The 21,812-nt window shown below is 40.7% G+C and overlaps 1 protein-coding gene across 2 annotated transcripts in view; it reads left to right on the top strand.

Moving 5' to 3' along the window:
- frem1a (Fras1 related extracellular matrix 1a) overlaps positions 1 to 21,812 on the top strand; it is a 410,320-nt gene that overhangs the window by 236,162 nt on the left and 152,346 nt on the right. For both annotated transcript variants that reach the window (XM_087996893.1, XM_043714338.2), the window contains exons 16-17: positions 2,054 to 2,306; positions 17,715 to 17,909. In XM_087996893.1, coding sequence (XP_087853019.1) covers positions 2,054 to 2,306; positions 17,715 to 17,909 — 448 coding nt within the window. The remainder of the gene's footprint in view (positions 1 to 2,053; positions 2,307 to 17,714; positions 17,910 to 21,812) is intronic.

Below are 21,812 nucleotides of genomic sequence, written 5' to 3'. Positions count from 1 at the left end.
GTATCATTTGGTCCTGGAGCTCTATTCAAAAAGGCACTGAATTTATTTACATTCCATAAACTACAGCAGTTCAAAATGTCAGCTCACCATACTTCATTGAATGCAACCAGGGATGGGCAATACTGGCCTAGCTAACAATGTTTGTATCCACAATGGTTTTTTAAAAAAATTGGAGTTTTGATCATTTCTTGCGCTGAGATTGAAATCACTGGCTCTTGTACTTTTTGTGACACTGTGTAATATCCCAACAATCTGACTGAATTCTGTGAAGAATTTCCAGCCCATGATTGCTTGTTATTGTGTGTTTTCATTGAAAACCAGTAATTTATTGTTGACGGTAAGAAATTTTTGCTGTTCAATAACTGGAACGGATAGCAATATTGGTGTGTATTAGCGTATATTTTGGGCAGCCTTCTCTGGATACATTCTTCATTATACCTGATGCTTAATACACTTTTTTCAAGTTTCGTGTCTATAGCTGGTAAATCCTTTGCAAGTTTTGAAATGTCAGCTTCGATCACCTCTATGTCTGAGTCATAGACTTATGGAATCATAGTCATACAGCAGGGAAACAAATCCTTCAATCCAGTATTCTCCACTTAGTTACCAGTATTTCCTGTAGATTTCCAGTATTTTTGAGAGTTATTGTCTGGTTATTGAGTCTGGTCATCTCATTAGTCTCTATCAAACTGTTGAACCCATGTAACATTTTAAGTTTTTGAAGAAGAGTCATACTAGACTCGAAATGTTAACTCTATTCCAGTTTCCACACATGCTTCTAGATCTTCCACTGAGAGCACTTCCTAGATTTTGAGAACTATCTATATAAAATAAACTCTTCTCACTTCTCTTTGGATTTTTTGTTTGGCCAAGTTTGTGAAATTTGAGTCATTTGAGTCATTTGACCTTCTTGCCAGGAGAAATTAATCTTCTCCCTGGTCCTTAGTGATTTTGAACACCTTTATTAAATTAACCTTCAACCTTTGCTGCTCCAAGGAGAATAATCATTAATTCCTGGGGCAATTTAACAGTCTGCAGCTTCGTCAGCAAAGAGATGTAAGGCAGAACCTTTGGCTAAGTGCAAGTTAGGGAGTTTGGAAGGTTTTTCACCAGATTGCCCCACACTTACCTCCTACCATGGCTCATGCTCTACCACTCACTATTCCTTGTAGTAGCATGCCTCACATGGTCTTGTTTCACACATTTCCCACAACACAACCCTTAGATGGCTTCAGTACTACCTACTCACCTGCCCAGGACACCTCAGCATCTTTCACACACCTGCAACAGCACTAACAATGCTTTCACCTCACTTAATTCTTCCCTTTCTTTCATTCCAGAAGAATAACCTGCTATGAGTGTAATGCTGTGAATGTAAAGGGCTTCAGTTGGTGGGTCTTGCAGTGCCCTCTGCTGAGTTAAAATATTAAGTTGCCTGTTAAAATGCCTGTTAAAATACTAAGTTAAAGAGCTCTACTCTACTAAAGAGGATTATATAACATGCAATGACAGTACACTAGGAATTTCCATGGTTCACGTAAAAAAAGAGGGTGCATGTCTCTCATTAATAAGAATTATTCTTAATCATTTTTCCCTATAATTACAAAATAATCAACAACTCTTCTTCTTCAGATTCTCATTTTCTAATAATCCCATTGTCAGCTGATCTCCCAGCCTAATTGATTTGACTGGTGGTTCCACAGTGCAGGAACTATAATGTTGAAAAGAATGATCACAGTAAAATTTTTGAAAAGTTATCAATGGGGTTCATAATGATGTTGTGCAATTGTATAAAGCAATTTAATTTATCACCTTGAAGTCGAGTTGAACAAAAACTAAAAAGGTGTAAAGCAGTCTGTCAACTTATCATTCATTTTACACTGAAGCTAAGATATTAGCTGCATAGGCATTAGTTATTTCCTGAATGATATTTTTCAGAGACCTTTTCAACAGTATTGGAAAGACAGACTCCCTGGCAACTTTAATTTTGCACCCCACAACAGATCACTAACTTAATGCCAAATCTTTGTCATGCCCTGTGTTTTCACTCCAGATACTGCCAGTGAATGATGAGCCTCCAACGATGAAGCCTGGCCTGAAGCCCATGATGTATTGTCTTGAAGGGGCAGAAGTCGCTATCACAGCAGAAAATCTCTATGCTACTGACCTGGATAGCGATGATGAGAGGCTGATGTTTATGATTGCAAGGCAACCATTCCATGGAGCGGTACAGAAGGATAGCCAAATTATTGACCACTTTTCTCAGGCAGATATCCTTTCTGGCTCAGTGACATATATTCATACTGGTAAGTAGCTTCTCCTAATATAATTTTGCTATGTTCTTCATACCCATCTAAGATCTTTCAAATTACTCTATAAACCAAAGCCATTTGGCCCTTAGATTAATAAATTCATAGACAGTTTCATAGATTCATATAGTGCAGAAAAGGCCCTTTAGTCCATCAAGTCTGCACCAATATAGCAACCAGTAAAAGTGTATTAACCCCAGTTTCCTGCACTTGTCTGATATCTTTGAATATTTTATCTCAAGTGCTCATCCAAATATATTTTAAAGGTTGTAAGGTTTCCAGCCTCCGCTACCTTTCCAGGCAGTGCATTCCAGATTTCCCCCAACCTGCTGAGTGAAAAGATTTCCCCCTAAATCCCCTCTAAATCTCCTAGCTCTTAGCCGAAAACAATGTCCTCTTGTGAATGACCTCTCAGCCCAAGGGAAACAGCCATTCTATATTCACCTTGTCCCTCAATCTTGTATATTTTAAACATGTTCTGCTTCAGTTTTTTTCTGCTCTAAAAGAAAACAATCCAAGATAATCCAGTCTCTACATATAGCTCACCCCAGTTGACATCTTGGTGAACCTCCTCTGCATCCCCTCTAGGGCTATCACATCCTTCCTGTAGTGAGATGGCCAGAACCGCACACATTACTCCAGTCGTGGCCTGACCAATTATCAGTACAACTCCAACATTACCTTCTTGCTCTTATACTCTGTACCATAGCTGATGAAAGGAAGCATCCCATATGCCTGCTTAACTATCTTATTCACATACTCTGCCGACTTCAGGGATCTGTCAATAATTACTCCAAGATCCCTCTGTTGCTCTGAGCTACACAGTGTTCTGCCATTCATTAAATGCTCCCTCATCTTGTTTCTTCTTCCAAAGTGCATCGTCTCGCATTGTCAAGGTCAAATGCCATCTGCTAGGAGAAAGTGAGGACTGCAGATGCTGGAGATTAGAGTCGAGAGTGTGGTGCTGGAAAAGCACAGCATATCAGGCAGCATCCGAGGAGCAGGAGAATCGATGTTTCGGGCATAAGACCTTCATCAGGAGATGAGCAAATAAATAGACAGTTCACAGAAGTGTGTCAGAATAATCATTGGGAAATTATACTAGGGGATTTTAAATTCCTCGACGTAAATGGGGACAGTCATAGTGTTAAGGGTTTAGAGGGGGCACAATTCTTGAAATGTATGCAGTGAGTGATTTGTATCAATACATAGAAGGTCCAAAAAAGGATGGCGCAGTGCTGGATCTGGTTCAGAGAAAAGAAGCTGGAAAAGTGTTCAATGTGGCAGTGGGGAAACGTTTGGGCAATAGGAACCAAACATGTATGGTTCAAATTACTTCTGGACAAGGAAAAAGATAGACTGCAAAAAACAGTTTTGGATTGTTGGAAGTCAGATTTGCTCCTGTTGTCTCTTTGGGGGCTTATAATATACTCCCAGTAAAGTAGGTGCCCCCTTAAGGTTCCTAATTTCTATCTACAAAGCTTCATTTGAGGACTCTTCCAAATTATCATCTCAGCTCTGATGAAGAGTCATCTAGACTTGAAACATTAGCTTGGTCTCTATCCATAGATGTTGTCTGACCCACGTGATCTCCAGCATTGGTTGTTTTCAGTACAGATTGCAGCATCTGCAGTAAATTTCTTCTATCATCTGTCCTTATTGCAGTATTTGACTCCTTAATTAATAATGCAACATCACTACCATTTTTACAGCCTCCTCCGTCTCACCTAAGATCCTATACATCAGAATGTTGAGTTGCCAGTCTAGCCCTTTCCTCAACCATGTTTCCGTGATGGCAACAATATCATACACCCATGTGGCAAGCATGCTACTAACTCATCAGTATTAAGTGTTACACACTGTGCATTAAAAACCATCCAGCCTTGCCTTACTCTCTCAACAGTCAACACAGCTGAACTCACTGTGACTTACTTCTTTTGCTGGAGCATGATGTAGCTCTATTTTATCAACATTCTGCCCCCACCCAGCCTGACTAATTTAAACTCATCCCAACAGCACTAGCAAACCTACATGCATGGATATTGGTCCCAATATGTTTCAGGTGCAGACTGTCTTGTTTGTACATGTCCCATATTCCCCCAAAATGGTCCAAGTGATCTACAAATCTAAAACTTTCATGCTAGCATCAATTTTGGAGCCACAATTACTCTGTCCTATTTTCATATTTCTATACTTGCTAGAATGTGGCACTGGGAGTAATCCAGAAATTACAACCATTGGGGTCCTGCTTTTTAATATACCACCTTGGCTCCCTGAATTCATGATGGAAGATCTCATTGCCCATTTTGTTCATGTCATTGGTACCAACCTCTAACCCATTAGCCTCCTCTTTCAGGATGCCCTGACCGTAGAATCAGGTGGGCAAAACATCACCCTGGAGTCACATCTTCAGCTGCAGAAATACCTATTTGCTCTCCTGACTAAAGATATCACTGTTGCTGTTCCTTTCTTTGCCCAACCCCTCCCGCCCTGCCCACCCAGCCTCCACACAGTCAAGCCACTTGTGGTGCCAGAAGCTTGGCTCTGACTGCATTCATCTGAGGTACCAGCATCCTAACATCACCTTCTAAAATGGAATACCAGTTAGCGGATTCCTTCATTACCTGCCTGTAATTTTTCAACTGTCTGATGGTCACCCATTCGCTCTTTTCCTCTAGTCCCTTGAGCTGCAATGTGACCATATCCTTAAACATTCTTATCTTGTAACTCTAAGGCTCATAGATGTGCCACAATGTTTCCAACCACTGCTCCAGCTTTAAAACCGAGAGCTCCAGCGTCTGCAGTTGGGAGCACTTCCTGCATATGTAGTCATCTGGGAGACTGGCAGCATCCACGTGTGACAAGCTACACATTCCACTCAGCTGGTCTCTCCTGACATTTTTTAAACTTACAATTGACACCTAGAATTATTAGTCTTATTTTTAATTAAAAATTACACAACACCATGTTGTAGTCCAAAAGGTTATTTGGAAGCTCTAGCCTTTGAAGCGCAACTCCTTCATCAGGTACATAGAACATAGCACATAGAACATAGAACATTACAGTGCAGTACAGGCCCTTTGGCCCCTAATGTTGCACCACCCTGTGAATCTAATCTGAAGCCCATCTAACCAACACTAATTCCATTTTCATCCATATGTTTATCAAATGACCATTTAAATGCCCTTAAATTTGGCGAGTCCATTACTGTAGCAGGCAGGGCGTTCCATGCTCTTACTACTGTCTGAGTAAAGAAACTACCTCTGACATCAGTCCTATAAAAATTTAAAGCTATGCTCCTTCATGCTAGTCCTCATTATCAGAGGAAAAAGGCTCTCACTATCCACCCTATCTAACCCTCATGATTATCTTATATGTCTCAATTAAGTTACCTATCAATCTCCTTCTGTCAAATGAAAACAGCCTCAAGTCCCTTAGTCTTTCTTCATAAGACCTTCCCTCTATAACATGCAACATCTGAGTAAATCTCCTCTGAACCCTTTCCAAAGTTTCCACATTCTTCCCATATGAGGTGACCAGAACTATATGCAATACTCCAAGTGTGGCTGCATCAGAGTTTTGACAAGCTGCGACATGACCTCATGGCTCCGAAACTCAATCCCTCTACCAATAAAAGCTAACACACCGTATGCCTTCTTAACAAACCTATCAACTTACAGGGATCTATGTACATGGACACTGAGATCCCTCTGCTCATCTAAACTACTAAGAATCTTACCATCAGCCCAGTAGACTGCATTCCTGTTGCTCCATTCAAAGTGAATCACCTCACACTTTTCTGCATTAAACTCCATTTGCCACCTCTCAGCCCAGCTCTGCAGCTTATCTGTGTCTCTCTGTAACCTGCAACATCCTTCAGCACTATCCATGACTTCACCAATCTTAGTGTTATCCGCAATTTTACTAACCCATCCTTCTACGCCCTCATCTAGGCCATTTATAAAAATTACAAAAAGAGCAGTGGCCCCAAAACAGATCCTTGCGGTACACCACTAGTAACTGAATTCCAGGATGAACATTTCCCATCAACCACCATCCTCTGTCTTCTTTCAGCTAGCCAATTTCTGATCCAAACCACTAAATCAACCTCAATCCTATGCGTCTGTATTTTGTGCAGTAGCCTACCATGCGAAACATTATCAAACGCCTTACTGAAATCCATATACACAGCATCAGCCACTTTACCCTCTCCACCTGTTTAGTCACCTTTTCAAAGTACTCAATAAGGATGTGAGGCATGACCTACCCTTCACAAAACCATGTTGACTATCCCTGATCAACTGATTCCTTTCGAAATGATTATAAATCCTATCTTTTATAACTGTTCCAACACTTTACCCACAACCAAAGTAAGGCTCACTGGTTTATAATTAATAGGGTTGTCGCTACTCCACTTCTTGAATAAGGGGACAACATTTGCTATCCTCCTGTGTTCTGGTACTATTCCTGTAGACAATGACAACATACAGATCAATGTCAAAGGCTCTGCGATCTCCTCCCTGGTTTCCAGAAAATCCTAGGATAAATCCCAGCCAATCCAGGGGATTTATCTATTTTCTCACTTTCCAGAATGCATAAGCCTCCTCCTTGTGAACCTCAATCCCGTCGAGTCTAGTAGCCTGTATCTCAGTATTCTCCTCAACAACATTGTAACTGTGAAGGAGCAGTGCTCCAAAAGCTAGTGCATCCAAATAAACATGTTGGAGTATAACCTGGTGTTGTGTGATTTTTAACTTTGTACACCCCAGTCCAACATCGGCTCTTCAATATCATAGTCTTAGACTTCCTACTCAGGTTATGAAAATGTTAACTGTAACAAGGTTCCCACTTCTCTATTTTTGTAGGATAAGAAAGGTCTAACAAGAAATTGTCAGGTGATCAGTACTGGGGTGTCACGGTGGCTCAGTGGTTAGCATTGCTGCCGCATAGCACCAGTGACTCCGGTTCAATTCCAGCCTCAGGCAACTGTCTGTGTCGAGTCTGCACGTTCTCCCTGTATCTTTGTGGGTTTCCACTGGGTGTTGTGGTTTCCTCCCACAGTCTGAAGATGTGCAGTTTAGGTGGATTGCTCACGTTAAATTGTCCATAGTGTCCAGGGATGTTTGGGTTTGGTGGATTAGCCAGGGTTTCAGGAATAGTGAAGGGGCATGTGCGTGTGGGTGGAATGTTCTTCAGAGGATCAGTGTAGTGTCGATGTGCCACATGGCCTGCTTCCACACCGTAGGGACTCTATGATTCAATTCAGAGCCTTTCTCACCTTTTGAAGTTATGCTGTCAACAGGAGCTGCACTGAAGATTCCCACGGTGTTCCTGCGACAGAGGAACAGCTTACCAGTTACTGTGCCCCTGCTCACCTACCCCTTGTCCTGTAAAGACTAGGCCTGAATCCACAGTGTCAAGATTAGAGTGCTGTTGGAAAAGCACAGCAGATCAGGCAGCATCCGAGAACAGGAAAATCGACATTTCGGGCAAAAGTCCTTCATCAGGAAGGGTTTGCCCAAAATGTCAATTGTCCTGCACTTTGGATGCTGCCTGACCTGCTGTGCTTTTCCAGCATCACTCTAATCTTGACTCTGATCTCCAGCATCTGCAGTCCTCACTTTCGCCTGAATCCATACTGTGCTTGATTTATAGGCTTACCAGTTACTGTATTCCTCCCTGCCTCCTGGTTGCTGCTTTGAACCAAGCTAAGCGTACTGGCTAACAAACTGGCTAAATGTCCATGTCAAGCCTGAGCCAATATAAGGACAAAATACTGATGATGTTAGAAATCTGACTTACCTAATAGTCATTCCTCAATCAAAATCACCCAGAGACTCTATCTGATCTATTTGATTATTATCTTGTCTTTGGGACCTTGCTATGCACCAATTGGCTACAGTATCTCCACACTTCAGTACCAGCAGTACTTAAAGGTATGTACATCTTTTTATTAAATTCCACATCTCACTACAACAGTGTGATTATCAAGTGTCTCCTCCCTTGAAATGCCTTTGGCAGGATTTACAGAGTTAAATTAAAATCAAATTGGTGCATGGTCCCTTGAGTATAAGAGGTTGCTTATAGAGACAGGTAATATGATCAAGATGTTTAAAACATTAAAAAGACTTTTTTTGTGTAAGAAGGAGGAAAGTATTTCCTCTGGGTGAGAACATCCACAATAAAGGAAAGTTTTCTTGAAATTAGAGGCAGGCTATTCATGAATGAAATCAGGAAACTGTTTCACAAAAAGTTGCAGAAATCACAAAGAGTTGGGCGGCATGGTGGCATAGTGGTTAGCATTGCTGCCTCACAGCGCCAGAGACCCGGGTTCAATTCCCGCCTCAGGCAACTGTCTGTGTGGAATTTGCACATTCTCCCTGTGTCTGGTCTGCGTGGGTTTTCTCCGGGTGCTCAGGTTTCCTCCCACAGTCCAAAAATGTGCAGGTTAGGTGAATTGGCTATGCTAATTTGCCCATAGTGTTAGGTGAAGGGGTAAATGGAGGGGTCTGGGTGGGTTGCTCTTCGGAGGGTTGGTGCGGATTTGTTGGGCCGAAGGGCCTGTTTCCACACTGTAAGTAATCTAATCTAAATCTGGAGTTCTCCCCCTATAAAGCTATGAGGTTTTGAAATGGAGGTGATGATACTTTTTGTTAAGTAAAGCTTTTAAAGGACATGAATTAAATCAAAATTGAGGCGAGGTGCAGATTATGATGATCAAATCGGATGGATGAACATGCTCTTGCTGATCTACACGTAGCCCTCAAGTTCTAACTTCTGAAACAACTAGTGGTTTATGTTTGCCTGCTTTTGATGTTTGGTTCAGTCTAGTGCAGAGGAGCCTCAATTATTCGGAAGACACGGGTGGGGAGTATTTCATTCGGTTAATCAAATTCCGGATAACTGAATACCGGATAACATAGTTTAGCCAAGCATCGGGACCTTGTGATCTTGCCGGATAATCCGATATTCAGATAATCGAATGCCAGATAATAGAGGTTCCTCTGTATTTGCAAATCCACCACTTGAGGAGCAGGCAACATTCAATTTTAATCAATGTCTTAAGATAGCTATAAGAAGTTGGATAATCACTGACAAGTAAAGGGGCTGTGGTTGGGGAAACTAGGTAAATGAATCAAATAAATGTAATACACTGCATCGTGGGTTATTGAAACTGCTTTAACTGCCATCCTAAGGTGGATATTGTGGGTTTTTGTTTTTTTTAAGAACTGCACAAGCAAATTTCTATTGAATCGGGGAGTTTTACTAATGCACTTCTGTTGATAAGTTGAGAATTCTGTTGGAGTAGCATTGTTACTGTCTGGAAATAGACAGTAATACAGCTAAAAATGGAAATTATTGACATCCTGAAATCAACCACTTTAAGTAGAAAAGGTTTGAACAACCATTTGTTCAATGTTCCTTCATTTGCTGAAATATTGAACTTCTGTTTGCTGTTTCTTGCTATCTTCCCTCCAAGTCCTTTATCACAACATTCTGTAGCTTCTGTTGTAGTTAACTGTCTATCTTTGGCCGATGACAAAACAATGCTGAATGAGGAAATGGCAAAGTAAAAATTGACCAAAATGTTCCAGCAGTTCCGCATTCTATTGGGTTAACCAGTCTCTAGCAGGGACAGGTGAGAATACTTGAATGAGACTTAGCAACTCTTTATTTGCTGATTAAAATCACCCACGCTTTCAACTCCAAATTACTACCCTTGCAGGAAGAGTTGGCCAGGAACAGGAGTTTAGATTGGATTCCCTACAGTTCGGAAACAGGCCATTTAGCCCAACAAGTCCCTACAGATCCTCCGAAGAGTAACCCACCCAGACCCATTCCCCTACTCTACAGTTGTTATAGACCAGGGTAGACCCCTTCAAAACATTTTAAGAAGCTAGCCCCACACCCTAAATTTTCTATTTGTTTTAGGCAGGGGTAAAGTGGATATCCCAGGAGTGATGTATCTGGTCAAACCACTTGGCTTCAAGTAAAAAAACAATTTGTTTACACACCACCAAATGAAACACAAACAAAAGAAAACAGTGATTTGAAAACCGACTGACTCTATTGCAACTTAGTGATGCTATTCCAATTTCCTGCAAAATCCCCATAAACACACCCCCTGAGCAACAAAGGTAAATTCAAATCTAGGTTAGAGAGAGAGGATCAGCCAGGAATCATTTGGAATCAGCATGGAACCTCTTTTCACTCTCGCTGCTCCTCTGTCCCCAGCTAAACCTAAACCAAACTAAAAAGATACCTGAACTGGGAGAACTGGCCAACCCCCTTTCATTCTATAACTGTTTTAAAAATAAAACCTAATAGTCTTTTCCTTGATTGTTGCCTTGGCGGTATCTATTAGCCATTAGCAAAGACCTCAAATCCCAGAAAAATTGCAACATCTGCCTTTTTCAACCCCTCTTGAAAAAAACCCAATAACAACATAATCTTGTTGAAGGAGCAGCATCATCAGAGCTCGCTTTCGAGAAAAAGAATCATCAATACCCAAAGATGGCTTCATTTCAAAACCCTGTAATCTTACACTGTTAGTATACTACAACACATGTACGTTACATTGACTATAACCATGTAAACACACATTACTGCATTCTATTTCAGTCCGCTCATCCCCGCCACTGAACATTTCTCATCCAAGACTCAACAATGTGTTGGTGATCACGTTTTCCTCTCCTGCCACATGTACAATGTATAATTGAATGGCTATAATAATATGCTCCATATAAATAATCTGGAATTTTTTTCCTTAAATTTCCCCAAAAACTTCAATGGGTTATGATCGGTGTATATGATTGTCTCAAATACATGACTAGTAACATAAACATGGAAATGTTGTTACGCCAACACCAAGCTCAAAGACTCCTTCTCCATTATCCAATATTTCTGCTGATGAATGTTCAATTTTCTGAAGTAATACTGATAGGCCTTTCTACCTTTTTCTTGTCTTCTTGTAAAAGATAGCACTGACACCCACATCACTTGCATTGATAGCCAACTTGAATGGCATTGCATAATGAGGCGTGGCTAATACTGGGGCAGCAGGTAACACAGCTTTCATGCTGTCTAATGCCTTTTGAGAGTCCGCTATCCACTGAAACTTCTGGTATTCCTTTAGTAACTCAGTGAGTGGAGCAGCCACACTGCTAAAATTTGGTACAAATTTCTGATAAAACCCACTCAATCCCAGGAATCGTAATACAGATCTTTTTGTCAAAAGCATGGCAAACACCCAATAACAAGTGGGACCACTTGTTCGTGTCCAATAACATGGCTCAGGAAGATGACTTGGACTTTGACAAATTCACTCTTAGCCAGGCTTATCATCAAGGTAGATTCCAGCATCTGCAATTTTGTTGTCTCTAACCAGGTTTATTATCAAGCCAAGTAAAAGTGAGGACAGCAGATACTGGAGATTTAAGTCAAAAGTGTGATGCTGGAAGAGCACAGCAAGTCAGGCAGCATCTGAGGAGCAGGAGAATCGATGTTTTGGGCAAAGGCCCTACGTCAGGAATGAGGCTGTGAGCTGAGGGGGTGGTGAGATGAATGGAAGGGGAGGGTGGGGCTAGGGTGAAGGTGGTTTAGAATGCGATAAGTAGATGAAGGTAGGGACAATAGCGATAGTTCGGAGAGGTGGGTGGAAGATGGTCAAGTAGGACAGGTCATAAGGGCAGTGCCGAGTTGGGAGGTTGGATCTGGGATAAGGTAGGGGGAATGAGGAAACTGGTGAAATCCACATTGATGCCGTAGGTTTGGAGGTTCCTGAGGCAGAAAATTAGGCGTTTTTCCTCCAGGTCCCAGGTGGTTAGGGAGTTGCAAAGAAGGAGGCCTAGGACATGTATGTCCTTGGCAGAGTGGGAGGGGGAGTTGAAATGTTCTGCCACTGGGTGGTGAAATTAGTTGGTATGGGTGTCCTGGAGATTATCTTTGAACAGCACTTCCATTTACTTATTGCACTCTCAGCTACCTTCCACCTAGCCGCACCCCCCAACCCCCCTCCCATTTATCTTACCACCCCTTCGGCTCACAGCCTCATTCCTGATGCAGGGCATTTGCCTGAAACATCAATTCTCCTGCACCTCTGATGCTGCCTAAACTGCTGTGCTTTTCCAGGACGACACTCTCGATTCTTATCATCAAGCCTGCCTGCTGAACTTGATTGAACTATTCTGATAAATGTTGCAAAAGTTCATCCCATGTGTGACTAAAAATCACGAGGCTATCAATATAAACTACACAATTGGGTAATCCGGCAATGACGTTATTGGCTAGTCTTTGAAATGTGATTGACGCATTTTTCAGACCAAATGGTATTGATACAGTCCATTTTGCGGTACAAAAGCCAAAATTTTCTTCACTCTTTCGGACAAATGTACTTGCCAGTATCCTTTGAGTAAGTCCAATTTAGAAATATAAGTAGCTTGTCTCACCTTTTCAAACTGTGTTCCAAATGTGCTTTCGGATATGAATAAGATTTTGTAACTGCATTGATTTTGAGATGACCCATAACTGTTAGGTACCATCTGGTTTTGCACAATTACTATTGGTGAGCACCCAGTCACTGAAACTCACTTCAATTATTTTATCTTGGAGCATGTATTTAATCTCCTTTTGAACCTGTACCAATTTTAGAGGGTTATGCCTGTCTTGCTTAATTGGAACAGCATTTCCAATATCATGCATAATTAGGTTAGTACTACCCACCTTATTTCCACATATCTCCCCTGGCCATAGCAATAACTCTTTCAGGTCATTTCAATTTTCCTCTGGAAGGTAACTCAATAATTTATCCCAATTTTTGACACCTTCCTCATTGTCCAAGTTAATTTAAGTAATATCCAATTCAGAATCCTCTGAACTTCATTTTTCACTCTGCATTGTAACCAGTAACTCCATCACCTTTTGCTTTCCTTCCTTGTCAAAATACATTCTGAGTACGTTCACATGACACACACTTCTATGTAAAGTCCTTATCAAATAGTTTACCTCACTCGATCTTCTTTTGACTTGATAAGGTTGACTAAACCTTACTTTTAAAGGTTCCCCTATCACTGGAAGTAACCCTTACACTTTAACACTGAAAGTAAAATTTTGGGTTTTTGATTTCTTGTCTGCTTCTGTTTCATTGTATGATGTGATATTTTCAAATGCTGTCTTGCCAACTCCACTCTATTTACTCTTTCCCTAAAATCTGACACTCAGTCCAAATATGTGGTCTCTGAATTCTGACTTACCAGTTTCTCCTTAATTAACTTTAGTGGTTTACTCATTTAATGGCCAAAAACTAATTCAAGTGGACTGAATTTGGTGGATTCATTTAGTGCATCTCTGATTGCAAAAAGACAAATGGAATTCCTTTATCCCAATAGTCTTGACTATAAGCCCTTAACATGGTCTTCAATGTAGAATTGTTTTATTCCTAAGCTGTCTATAACTTCCTTGAATAATTTTGATGTAAAATTTGACCCGTGATCTGACTGGATCTCTGTGGGTAATCTGGATCGAATGAAAAATTTGATTCATCTGCCTTCCTTTTAGCTGTGATATTGCATAATGGAATATCCTCTGGAAATCTAGTGGACACATCCATTATTGTTAACAAATACTGATTCCTACTTTTTGTTTTAGGTAGGGATCTTACACAATCAATTAAGACTCTTGTAAAAGATTCCTCAAATGCCTGCATTGAGGAACGGGTTTTATTCTGCCTGTGGTTTCCCAGTTACCTGACATGTGTGACATGTCTGCCAAAGCTCATCTACATCCTTGTGCAGTCCAGGCCAGTAAAAATGTTTATGTATTTTAGCTGGAGTTTTTCTTATCTCTAAATGACCTTCTTTTGGTAGTTCATCCACCCACAACACCTCTTTTCTATAACTTACTGGCAATACAACTTGATGAACTTCTGTGCATTGCGCATCTGCCTGAATATATAATCATCTCTATTTCTTCATTAAGACATGATTTTTAAGATAGTAGCACTTAGGGATACATTCAGATTCTTCTTCCATGTATGCCTTTTTATACAATTGCTTCAAATTTTCATCTTTCTGCTGTAACTCAGTTAATTTCTCTGAGCTAAAGATATCAGCTTTGTCCTCCATCTGCTCCTGCATTGTCTCAAGCATCTGATCAAACAGTGTCTCTGATTTGTCCGCTTCAACTTTCTTATCTGTACTCCTTGATCTCTCCTGTTTCAACTGGTGACTTTGTGACCTTGTTACCACACAGTCAGGAAAAATTCCAGGATATGCTTCCTGTAATAGTTCAGTTGCCTAATTTTCCACCATCTTTTCAACCACGGTGGGCAGCACTCCTACCTGTGAACCAACTATTTAATTTGAAAGGACAAATTGTATTCCTCAAACTGAGAGCTTTTCCAGTACTCCTATCGGCACTTTTCCATCTTTCCATCTTTCACTGGATACTCTAACCTCACTATACATAATTGAGCACTTCATGTCTCATTGTGAACTCCACTTACTAGCACTTTTGCAGGCAATAGTCTTTTGGAGGTACATTTCTCCTCATCTTTCAACATCAAAGATTGACATGATCCTGTATCTCTTAGTCTAGATTAGAGTGGTGCTGGGAAAGCACAGCAGGTCCGAGGAGCAGGAAAATCAACGTTTCGGGCAAAAGCCCTTTACCAATTTTACCAACTTTCCTCCTTTACCAACCTCCAACCAATTTATACATGCTGGTGCAGTGTTTTAGCCTTCATTGTGCTTTCCGTTACCACTTCAACAAAATTCACTGGCTTAACCAGTTTTCCTTCATCTGTCTTCCCAATACTTTTCCTAACCCACAAACATTGTGATTTCATGTGGCCTTCATAATTGCAGTAAAAACACCGGAGCTTTTTAACTATTTTTCCCTTTCATGAGTTTCGTTTTTGCCCTGTGGTAAATTTTCTTTTTTATCTCCACCGAGATCTACTTTTCCCTTACCACGTGAGACTTCTCTTTTCCCTAATTTCTATCCCTTGTGGATTGAAATTGATATTGGAAGCCAACTTTGATTTATGAACCAACTCATAATCATCAGCCATTTCAGCTGCTAACTTTGCCGTTTTAATTCTCTGCTCTTCCATGTGAGTTCTCACTAATCCAGGAAGTGAATTTTTGAACTCATCCAAAATAATCATTGCTCTAAGCAGTTTGTTCTAATTTTAATACCCTTATCTACCTATCAAAATTATGTTGTTTGATTCTTTCAAACTGAATATAGGTTTGTCCAGGGTCTCTCCTTAGATTCCTGAAACGCTGTCTGTAGGCTTTTGGCACAATGTCATATGCACTTAAAATGGCTTTTTTTTAACCTCCTCATGTGCCCAGATACCTCCTCTGATAGTGATGCAAATACCTCACGAGCTCTACCTAAAAGTTGTGTTTGGATCAGCAAAGCCTATGTGGTCACTGTCCACTTTTTGTTTAACCACCTTCTCAAATGTGATGAAAAAGTCTTCTACATCTTTCTCATCAAATTCAGGCAATGCTTGGATTTATTTAAACAGATTTCCACCAGGCCTTTGGCTATGATTGATTTGCTCACCCTCAATCTCTTCCTCACTGAGCTTACCTTCTGCCTTCATCACTATTCTTTTACATTGATCTTTCTGTCCAAGTGCCAATTTATGAAGTTCAAATTTTCTTTATTCTCTCTCTTTCTCTCTTCTCTCTCTCTCTTTCCATTTCTTCACACTCTGGCTGTTTGTATTTGCTCTGCTTTTAACTCAAACAATTTTATTTCTTTTTCTCTTTTTCTTTTGTCTCTTAGTCAAGCTGCTTCATTTTCAATTGAAGTTTAGCCATCTCCAAAACATCCAAAGTTTCAGCTTGTATTTCCAGCAAATTTAAATGCTCAGCTATTGTTATAATTGTCTTTCCCTTCCTCATAGAAAGAGGCAACTCCAACTCCAGCTTGACTGCCAATTCCAGCGGTTTTGCCTGTTCACTTTTTGTAAAGCCCCAAGAGTCACCTCTTCCACCCCGAGAAAACTCTTAGTGACTTAAAGACCCATTACTACACCAAGCAATGCTTAAACCAACAGAATTCGCCACCCAGAACAAAATATACTAACATCTATACCACTCGCTGCCGTTGAGTTGAATAACCCTAACCCCAAAGTGGAATTATAGAATAAATCCCACAAAGAGCCCCCAATCTGTTATGAACCAAGCCAGACCCCTCAAAACATTTTAAGAAGGTAGCCCAGGCCTTATTTTTTTCTAATTGTTTTAGGCAGATATCCCAGTGTGATGCATCTGGTCAAACCACTTGGCTTCAAGTAAAAAAAGACTTTATTTACACACCACTGAATGAAACACAAACAAAAGAAAATAAGATAATTTCAAACACAGGTCTTTATAGGAGAGATGTTAGAGAAAGAGGATCAGCAAGGGATCATTTGATGAAGCATGGAACCTCTTCTTACTGGATCTGCTCCTCTGGTTTAGTTTTAATTGGGGGCAAATTAGAAAATTCCCCCAACTGGGAGAACTGGTCACACCCCTTTCATTGTATAACTGTTTTTGAAAAAAAACCTAAAAATCTTTTCCTTGATTGTTGCCTTGGGCAGTATCTGTTAGCTATTAGCAAAGTCCTCAAATTCCAGATAAATCAGAACGTCTGCCTTTTACAACCCCTCTTGAAAATAAACCAAGGACAATATAACCTTGTTAAAGAAGCAGCATCATCACAGCATGGGTGATGCCTTCCCTTTTGTCATGTGATCTTTTTTATGCTGACATCTATGAATTAGGGTTCAGGAGAGATTGGTCGCGGAAAAGACAAGATCAAGAACAATATTCAGTAAAGGGCTTCTTTGCAACACTGTTTTGTGCATATTATGTCTAAGTGCTACAATACATTATGTTCAGAAACACTAGGCTCTAATCTTACCATTACATTCTTGAAAGGCAGTTTCATAATTTCTATTGTTAAGTATTGTTGGATTACCATCTGCTTTTCCATGCATATTGCTAATATTCACATGATGAGACCTCAGGCTTCTGCCTAGCTCTCTATACTGTTCTTTCATAACTTTCTGCCACAATGTTCTACTTATGCCCAGTGAGGAGAAGCTTTGTGACATGATTGCAAGGTTGCCTCAGGGTCCTAAAGCCCTTTCACAACATCAGGAAGGGGAAATAGGTTGCCAATGCCTCTTAGTATATTGTTTCCCCAGAGCTCTATCCCAGCAAGTGTGAATTTCTTTTGGAAAGGCAAAAGGGAGAAGATAAAAAGATTAGGATATTCAGAGCAGTCCGTTTATGATTTGAAGTGCGATTGTCAAGGTAAGGCTACAGACTAAAAATATAATCCTGATAAATTATTTCATTTGAAAAATAACCCTTTTGCTACTTGAATTTTTCCTCTCCTCAGGTGGTGAGGTAGGATTAACACCCTGTTTTGACACCATTACTTTTGTCATCTCGGATTGGGATGGAGGTACAGTGGAAGGCTGCTGTTCTGAGGAACCATTTTCTCCTTTGTTGTCAATACACAACTCTCTCCCTGTGTACGATCTTAACATTACTATAATGCCAATCAACAATCAGCCACCGACCATTATCATTGGTAAGAAAGTCAAGCAAACATTGATTTTTATGTTGACCAACATTAGCATGAATACTGCAGAGTTGATGTTTCCAGTGCTGTTAGAAAGATGTGGTGAAGTGGGAATGATATTGTCAAGAAGGTAGCATGATGGTTTGGAACAGGAATGAGAGGAAGATTGAATATTTATGTTAATTGTTTATTTTTCAGAGTAATTCCAGAGAACATTCCATTTGGTTAGAGATTGAATTGTCTACTTTTAAGGTGGTGATGGATAAATTCTCCCAGTTCTGAGAAAAGGTCACTGGACCTGAAATTTTAACTCTGATTTCTCTTCACAGATGCTGCCAGACCTACTGAGCTTTTCGAGAAACTTCAGTTTTTGTTTTTGACTTCTAGCATCTGCAGTTCTTTTGGTTTTTATAGATAGATGACGTTTGGGCTGGGGAAACAAGGATAATCAAAGGTAGAGGGGAATGTGGAATCCAAACGTAAACAGATCAGCCATAGTTTTGTTCATGGGTGGAGAAACCCAAGGAGCTGAATAGGCAACTTTTGTTCTAATTCTATATGTTCCAAAACTACAATGAGCGGAAGGCATATGATGACATGAATTGCAATAGGGCCAAACTGCTGCTAGTTCAGACACAGGTGAGCATAAATACTTTAATTTATTGTAGAGTGAAATACAGAGAGAAGACCAAGAACCAAACTTTTTCTTTTGGCTAATTGTCAGTTTCATAAAGTTTTGAAAGAAGAGGATTCCTAGTCATGAGGCCCAATGTATTCTCTTGCCACACCTTATCAAATGCTGCCTATCATTTACTACCTACCTTTGGTGTCCTCTCACCATGTTCTAGTCCCAACCTGACATGCGTCGTTTACAGAACAAATTACATTTCAGCAGATATCAGCCGAAAGACTAGTATCCTTGGTGACAATGCCTTCTTTTAAAGGATGCTATGCACCAGGGCAAGATGGTGTTACCCCACACCACCAATGTAAAGGCGCAGCAGCCACAAAGCTATACTGCTTATGGCATATAGCTAGCATTGCTGACCCTCCCTTGCACGTACAACCCTATTTTCTCAATCTCTTTGCTCTTTAGCCACCAGCCAGTTTACCTGTCCTCAGCTACATCCTGTCTAATCACCCTTGCTATGTCACCACTACTCTGTTCCGAATGTCTAATTTAGACTTCAATCTTGTCATTGTCCATCCAGGGTGCAACACATATTGATGAGCAATTGGACATTTCAGACATGAGTTTTTATTTACAATCAGTAAAAGTGAACACGAAAAAAATGAACAGAGGCTGCAGTTCCCTCTACATTGCAACCAAATGTCGGCATGATGACTAATGGCTATTTAATATTCTCTAACTGTACCTGCCATCTACTGGAGCTGGGAATCAATCAGGTCTTCTTTTGCTTGTGACACCCGACACAGCTGAGCTCTATTATGGACAGTTTCTATGAATTTTTAACCTCCCTAGTACCATCCTTTTCCAAAAAAAGACTCTTGTTCTTTCAGTTCTCCAGCACCTATCACATTGCCAATTGTGCAGAGCATAACATTATGCTGCACATTCTCTTCGGACTATTCTGGAGGGCTCCTCCTGACCAGTCCAAGCAGAATCACATTTCTAATAGCCCCATTGTCTGCTCCATTGTGCCCCTGGTTCCTGGATGTCCACCAATTTGGTGAAATGCAGCACCAGTTGAGTGACCAACACATTACTTTGAAAAGAGAGTACCTTCTGAACTCCAAACCTCCTTCCCATCCCAGATCCACATCAATCATTCAACTTTCCATTGAATTTAGTAGAATCTATACTTACATGACAGATGAAGCAATATTCCCCTTCTCCCACAGCACCCTAAAAAGTTTCATAAGCTATGGGTTGGTTTTAGCCAACATTCACTTCTTATAAGTCATTGCTGCAAGCTTCTGTTGATGTTCAATTTGTAAGGACCAATAGCATGGTGCAAATTATCTTTGCCCAGCATTTGAACCTGAAGCATGTTCACTTTACAATGCTCATGGATGCTGAAATAATTACAAGCTAAATGTAGCTGGAATCTGCAAAACCATCATTCATGTGTTTGTCCCTTCCACGTCCTGGAGTCCAGCAGATGTGTGTGCCATCCATTAAACTGATACTGACTCCACCCAACCTGGCTGTTGTCCCAGCCATTTTCCAATTGCAGTTAGTGCCTAGTTAATGGCAAGTGATGAGAGGGAACATATATCGTGGTGGACACTGTCATGACTGGGTTCTGCCTGGTTGCCAGTTAACCCCATCCCCAGAGTCACCCTGTTGCCTTTTAGCATGTACTACCCAGACAGCCCATTTCCACCTATACCCCCCATGTAGAGACCTATCATAGAGTCATGGAGTTTTATAACATGTAAAGGAACCCTTCAACACCTCTTGTACTGGTCATCTACTCTAGTCCCATTTTCCAGCACCTGGCCTATAACCTGACATGCTATGGTGCTTTGAATGATTATCTAAATATTTCCTAAGTGTTGCGATGGTTCCTGTCTTCATTACCCTTTAAGATAGATATCCATCACCTCTGGTGGAAAAAAAATCTTTCCTCTAATCCCCTCTAAGCCTCCTGCCTTTTCTGTTAAAAATGCACTCTAGGTCATTGATCCCTCCACTAAGAGGAAAAGAAATCCTTCTCGTCTCTCTTCATAGCTGAATTACTCCAGCTCAGGCCGTATCCTGGCGAATCTCTCTGCACCTTCTCTTGAGTGCAATCACATCCTTCCTATTATATGGTGACCAAACCTGCTCACATTTCTCCAGCTGTGCCTGGCCACTGTCTTACACAGCTTCATTACAACCTTCTTTTGTTTTTAATTTATTGCCTTAACTAATAAAGAGAAGTATCTCGTGTAGCCTCTGAATCACCTTTATTCACCTGCTATGCCGACTTTAAGAATCTATGGACATGTACACAAAGGTCCCCATGCCTGAAGGTTCTACAACTTTGAATATTGAGTTGCTAGACCTGCCCCTTCCTCAGCAATGTCTCTGTGAAAACAACGATTTCATATCCAGTGTTTCCTCTAAGTGGCTATGCAGCTTCTCTCAGATTCCACGCACGCTGCTCAATGTGATGACCAGATTTGGAAATCATATGTACACGCTGACCTTAAGAGGTCCAGAGACCAAAGAAAATAATTTTGAGGCCACTAACTAATGTTATCAGGATCTCATAACTGGGTAGCCTCCTCTTGACAGGAATGAGGACTGGACCTTTCCGCTTTCTGACACGATCATTTCATTGAATACATGTGCATATGCTTGTTGTACAGGCAGCTGACATTTACTATAGGTGTTGGATTGACACCTGGGTGTGGGCCGTACAAAAAGACGTCTTTCCCTGGACAGATCCATACTATCTGCACAAAACTGCATGTTAATACAGCAGTACTGATAGCCTTTAGACTCAGGTGAAGGAACAGAGTACTCCATATCGGAGTTGCTAATAGTGCTACATTGATGAACAGTGTAAATGTAAAGGCCTTGTTATCACCTAGTCTGTGACTACACACTATTATTTGTTAGCTACTATCAGTCCTCATTAATAGCTATTCACCCTTCTAGCCTGATGGTTATCCACTCCTTTGTCTGTGCAACTGTCCTTCTCTCTCTTTGGGCTCTACCTTGACCTATTGTTTACTCCTTACCACTTCACCCTACCCTATACTGTATTTTGCATAAAAAACAACATTTTCCTCGCTACTGCCAGTTCTGAGGAAGGGGCACTGGATCTAAAACATTAACGCTAATTTCTCTCCACAGATGCTGACAGACTTGCTGAGCTGTTCCAGCAATTACTGTTTTGTTATGAGAGGGGAGATCTAATAGAAACATGTACAATAATGAAGGGCATAGATAAGATAGAA

The sequence above is a fragment of the Chiloscyllium plagiosum genome, unplaced genomic scaffold (assembly GCF_037043375.1).
Source record: "Chiloscyllium plagiosum isolate Xiang-an unplaced genomic scaffold, Cpla_swu_hap1 HiC_scaffold_2, whole genome shotgun sequence".
In the NCBI taxonomy this organism is placed as follows: Eukaryota; Metazoa; Chordata; class Chondrichthyes; order Orectolobiformes; family Hemiscylliidae; genus Chiloscyllium; species Chiloscyllium plagiosum.
This window is presented reverse-complemented; position numbering and strand designations above follow the sequence as displayed.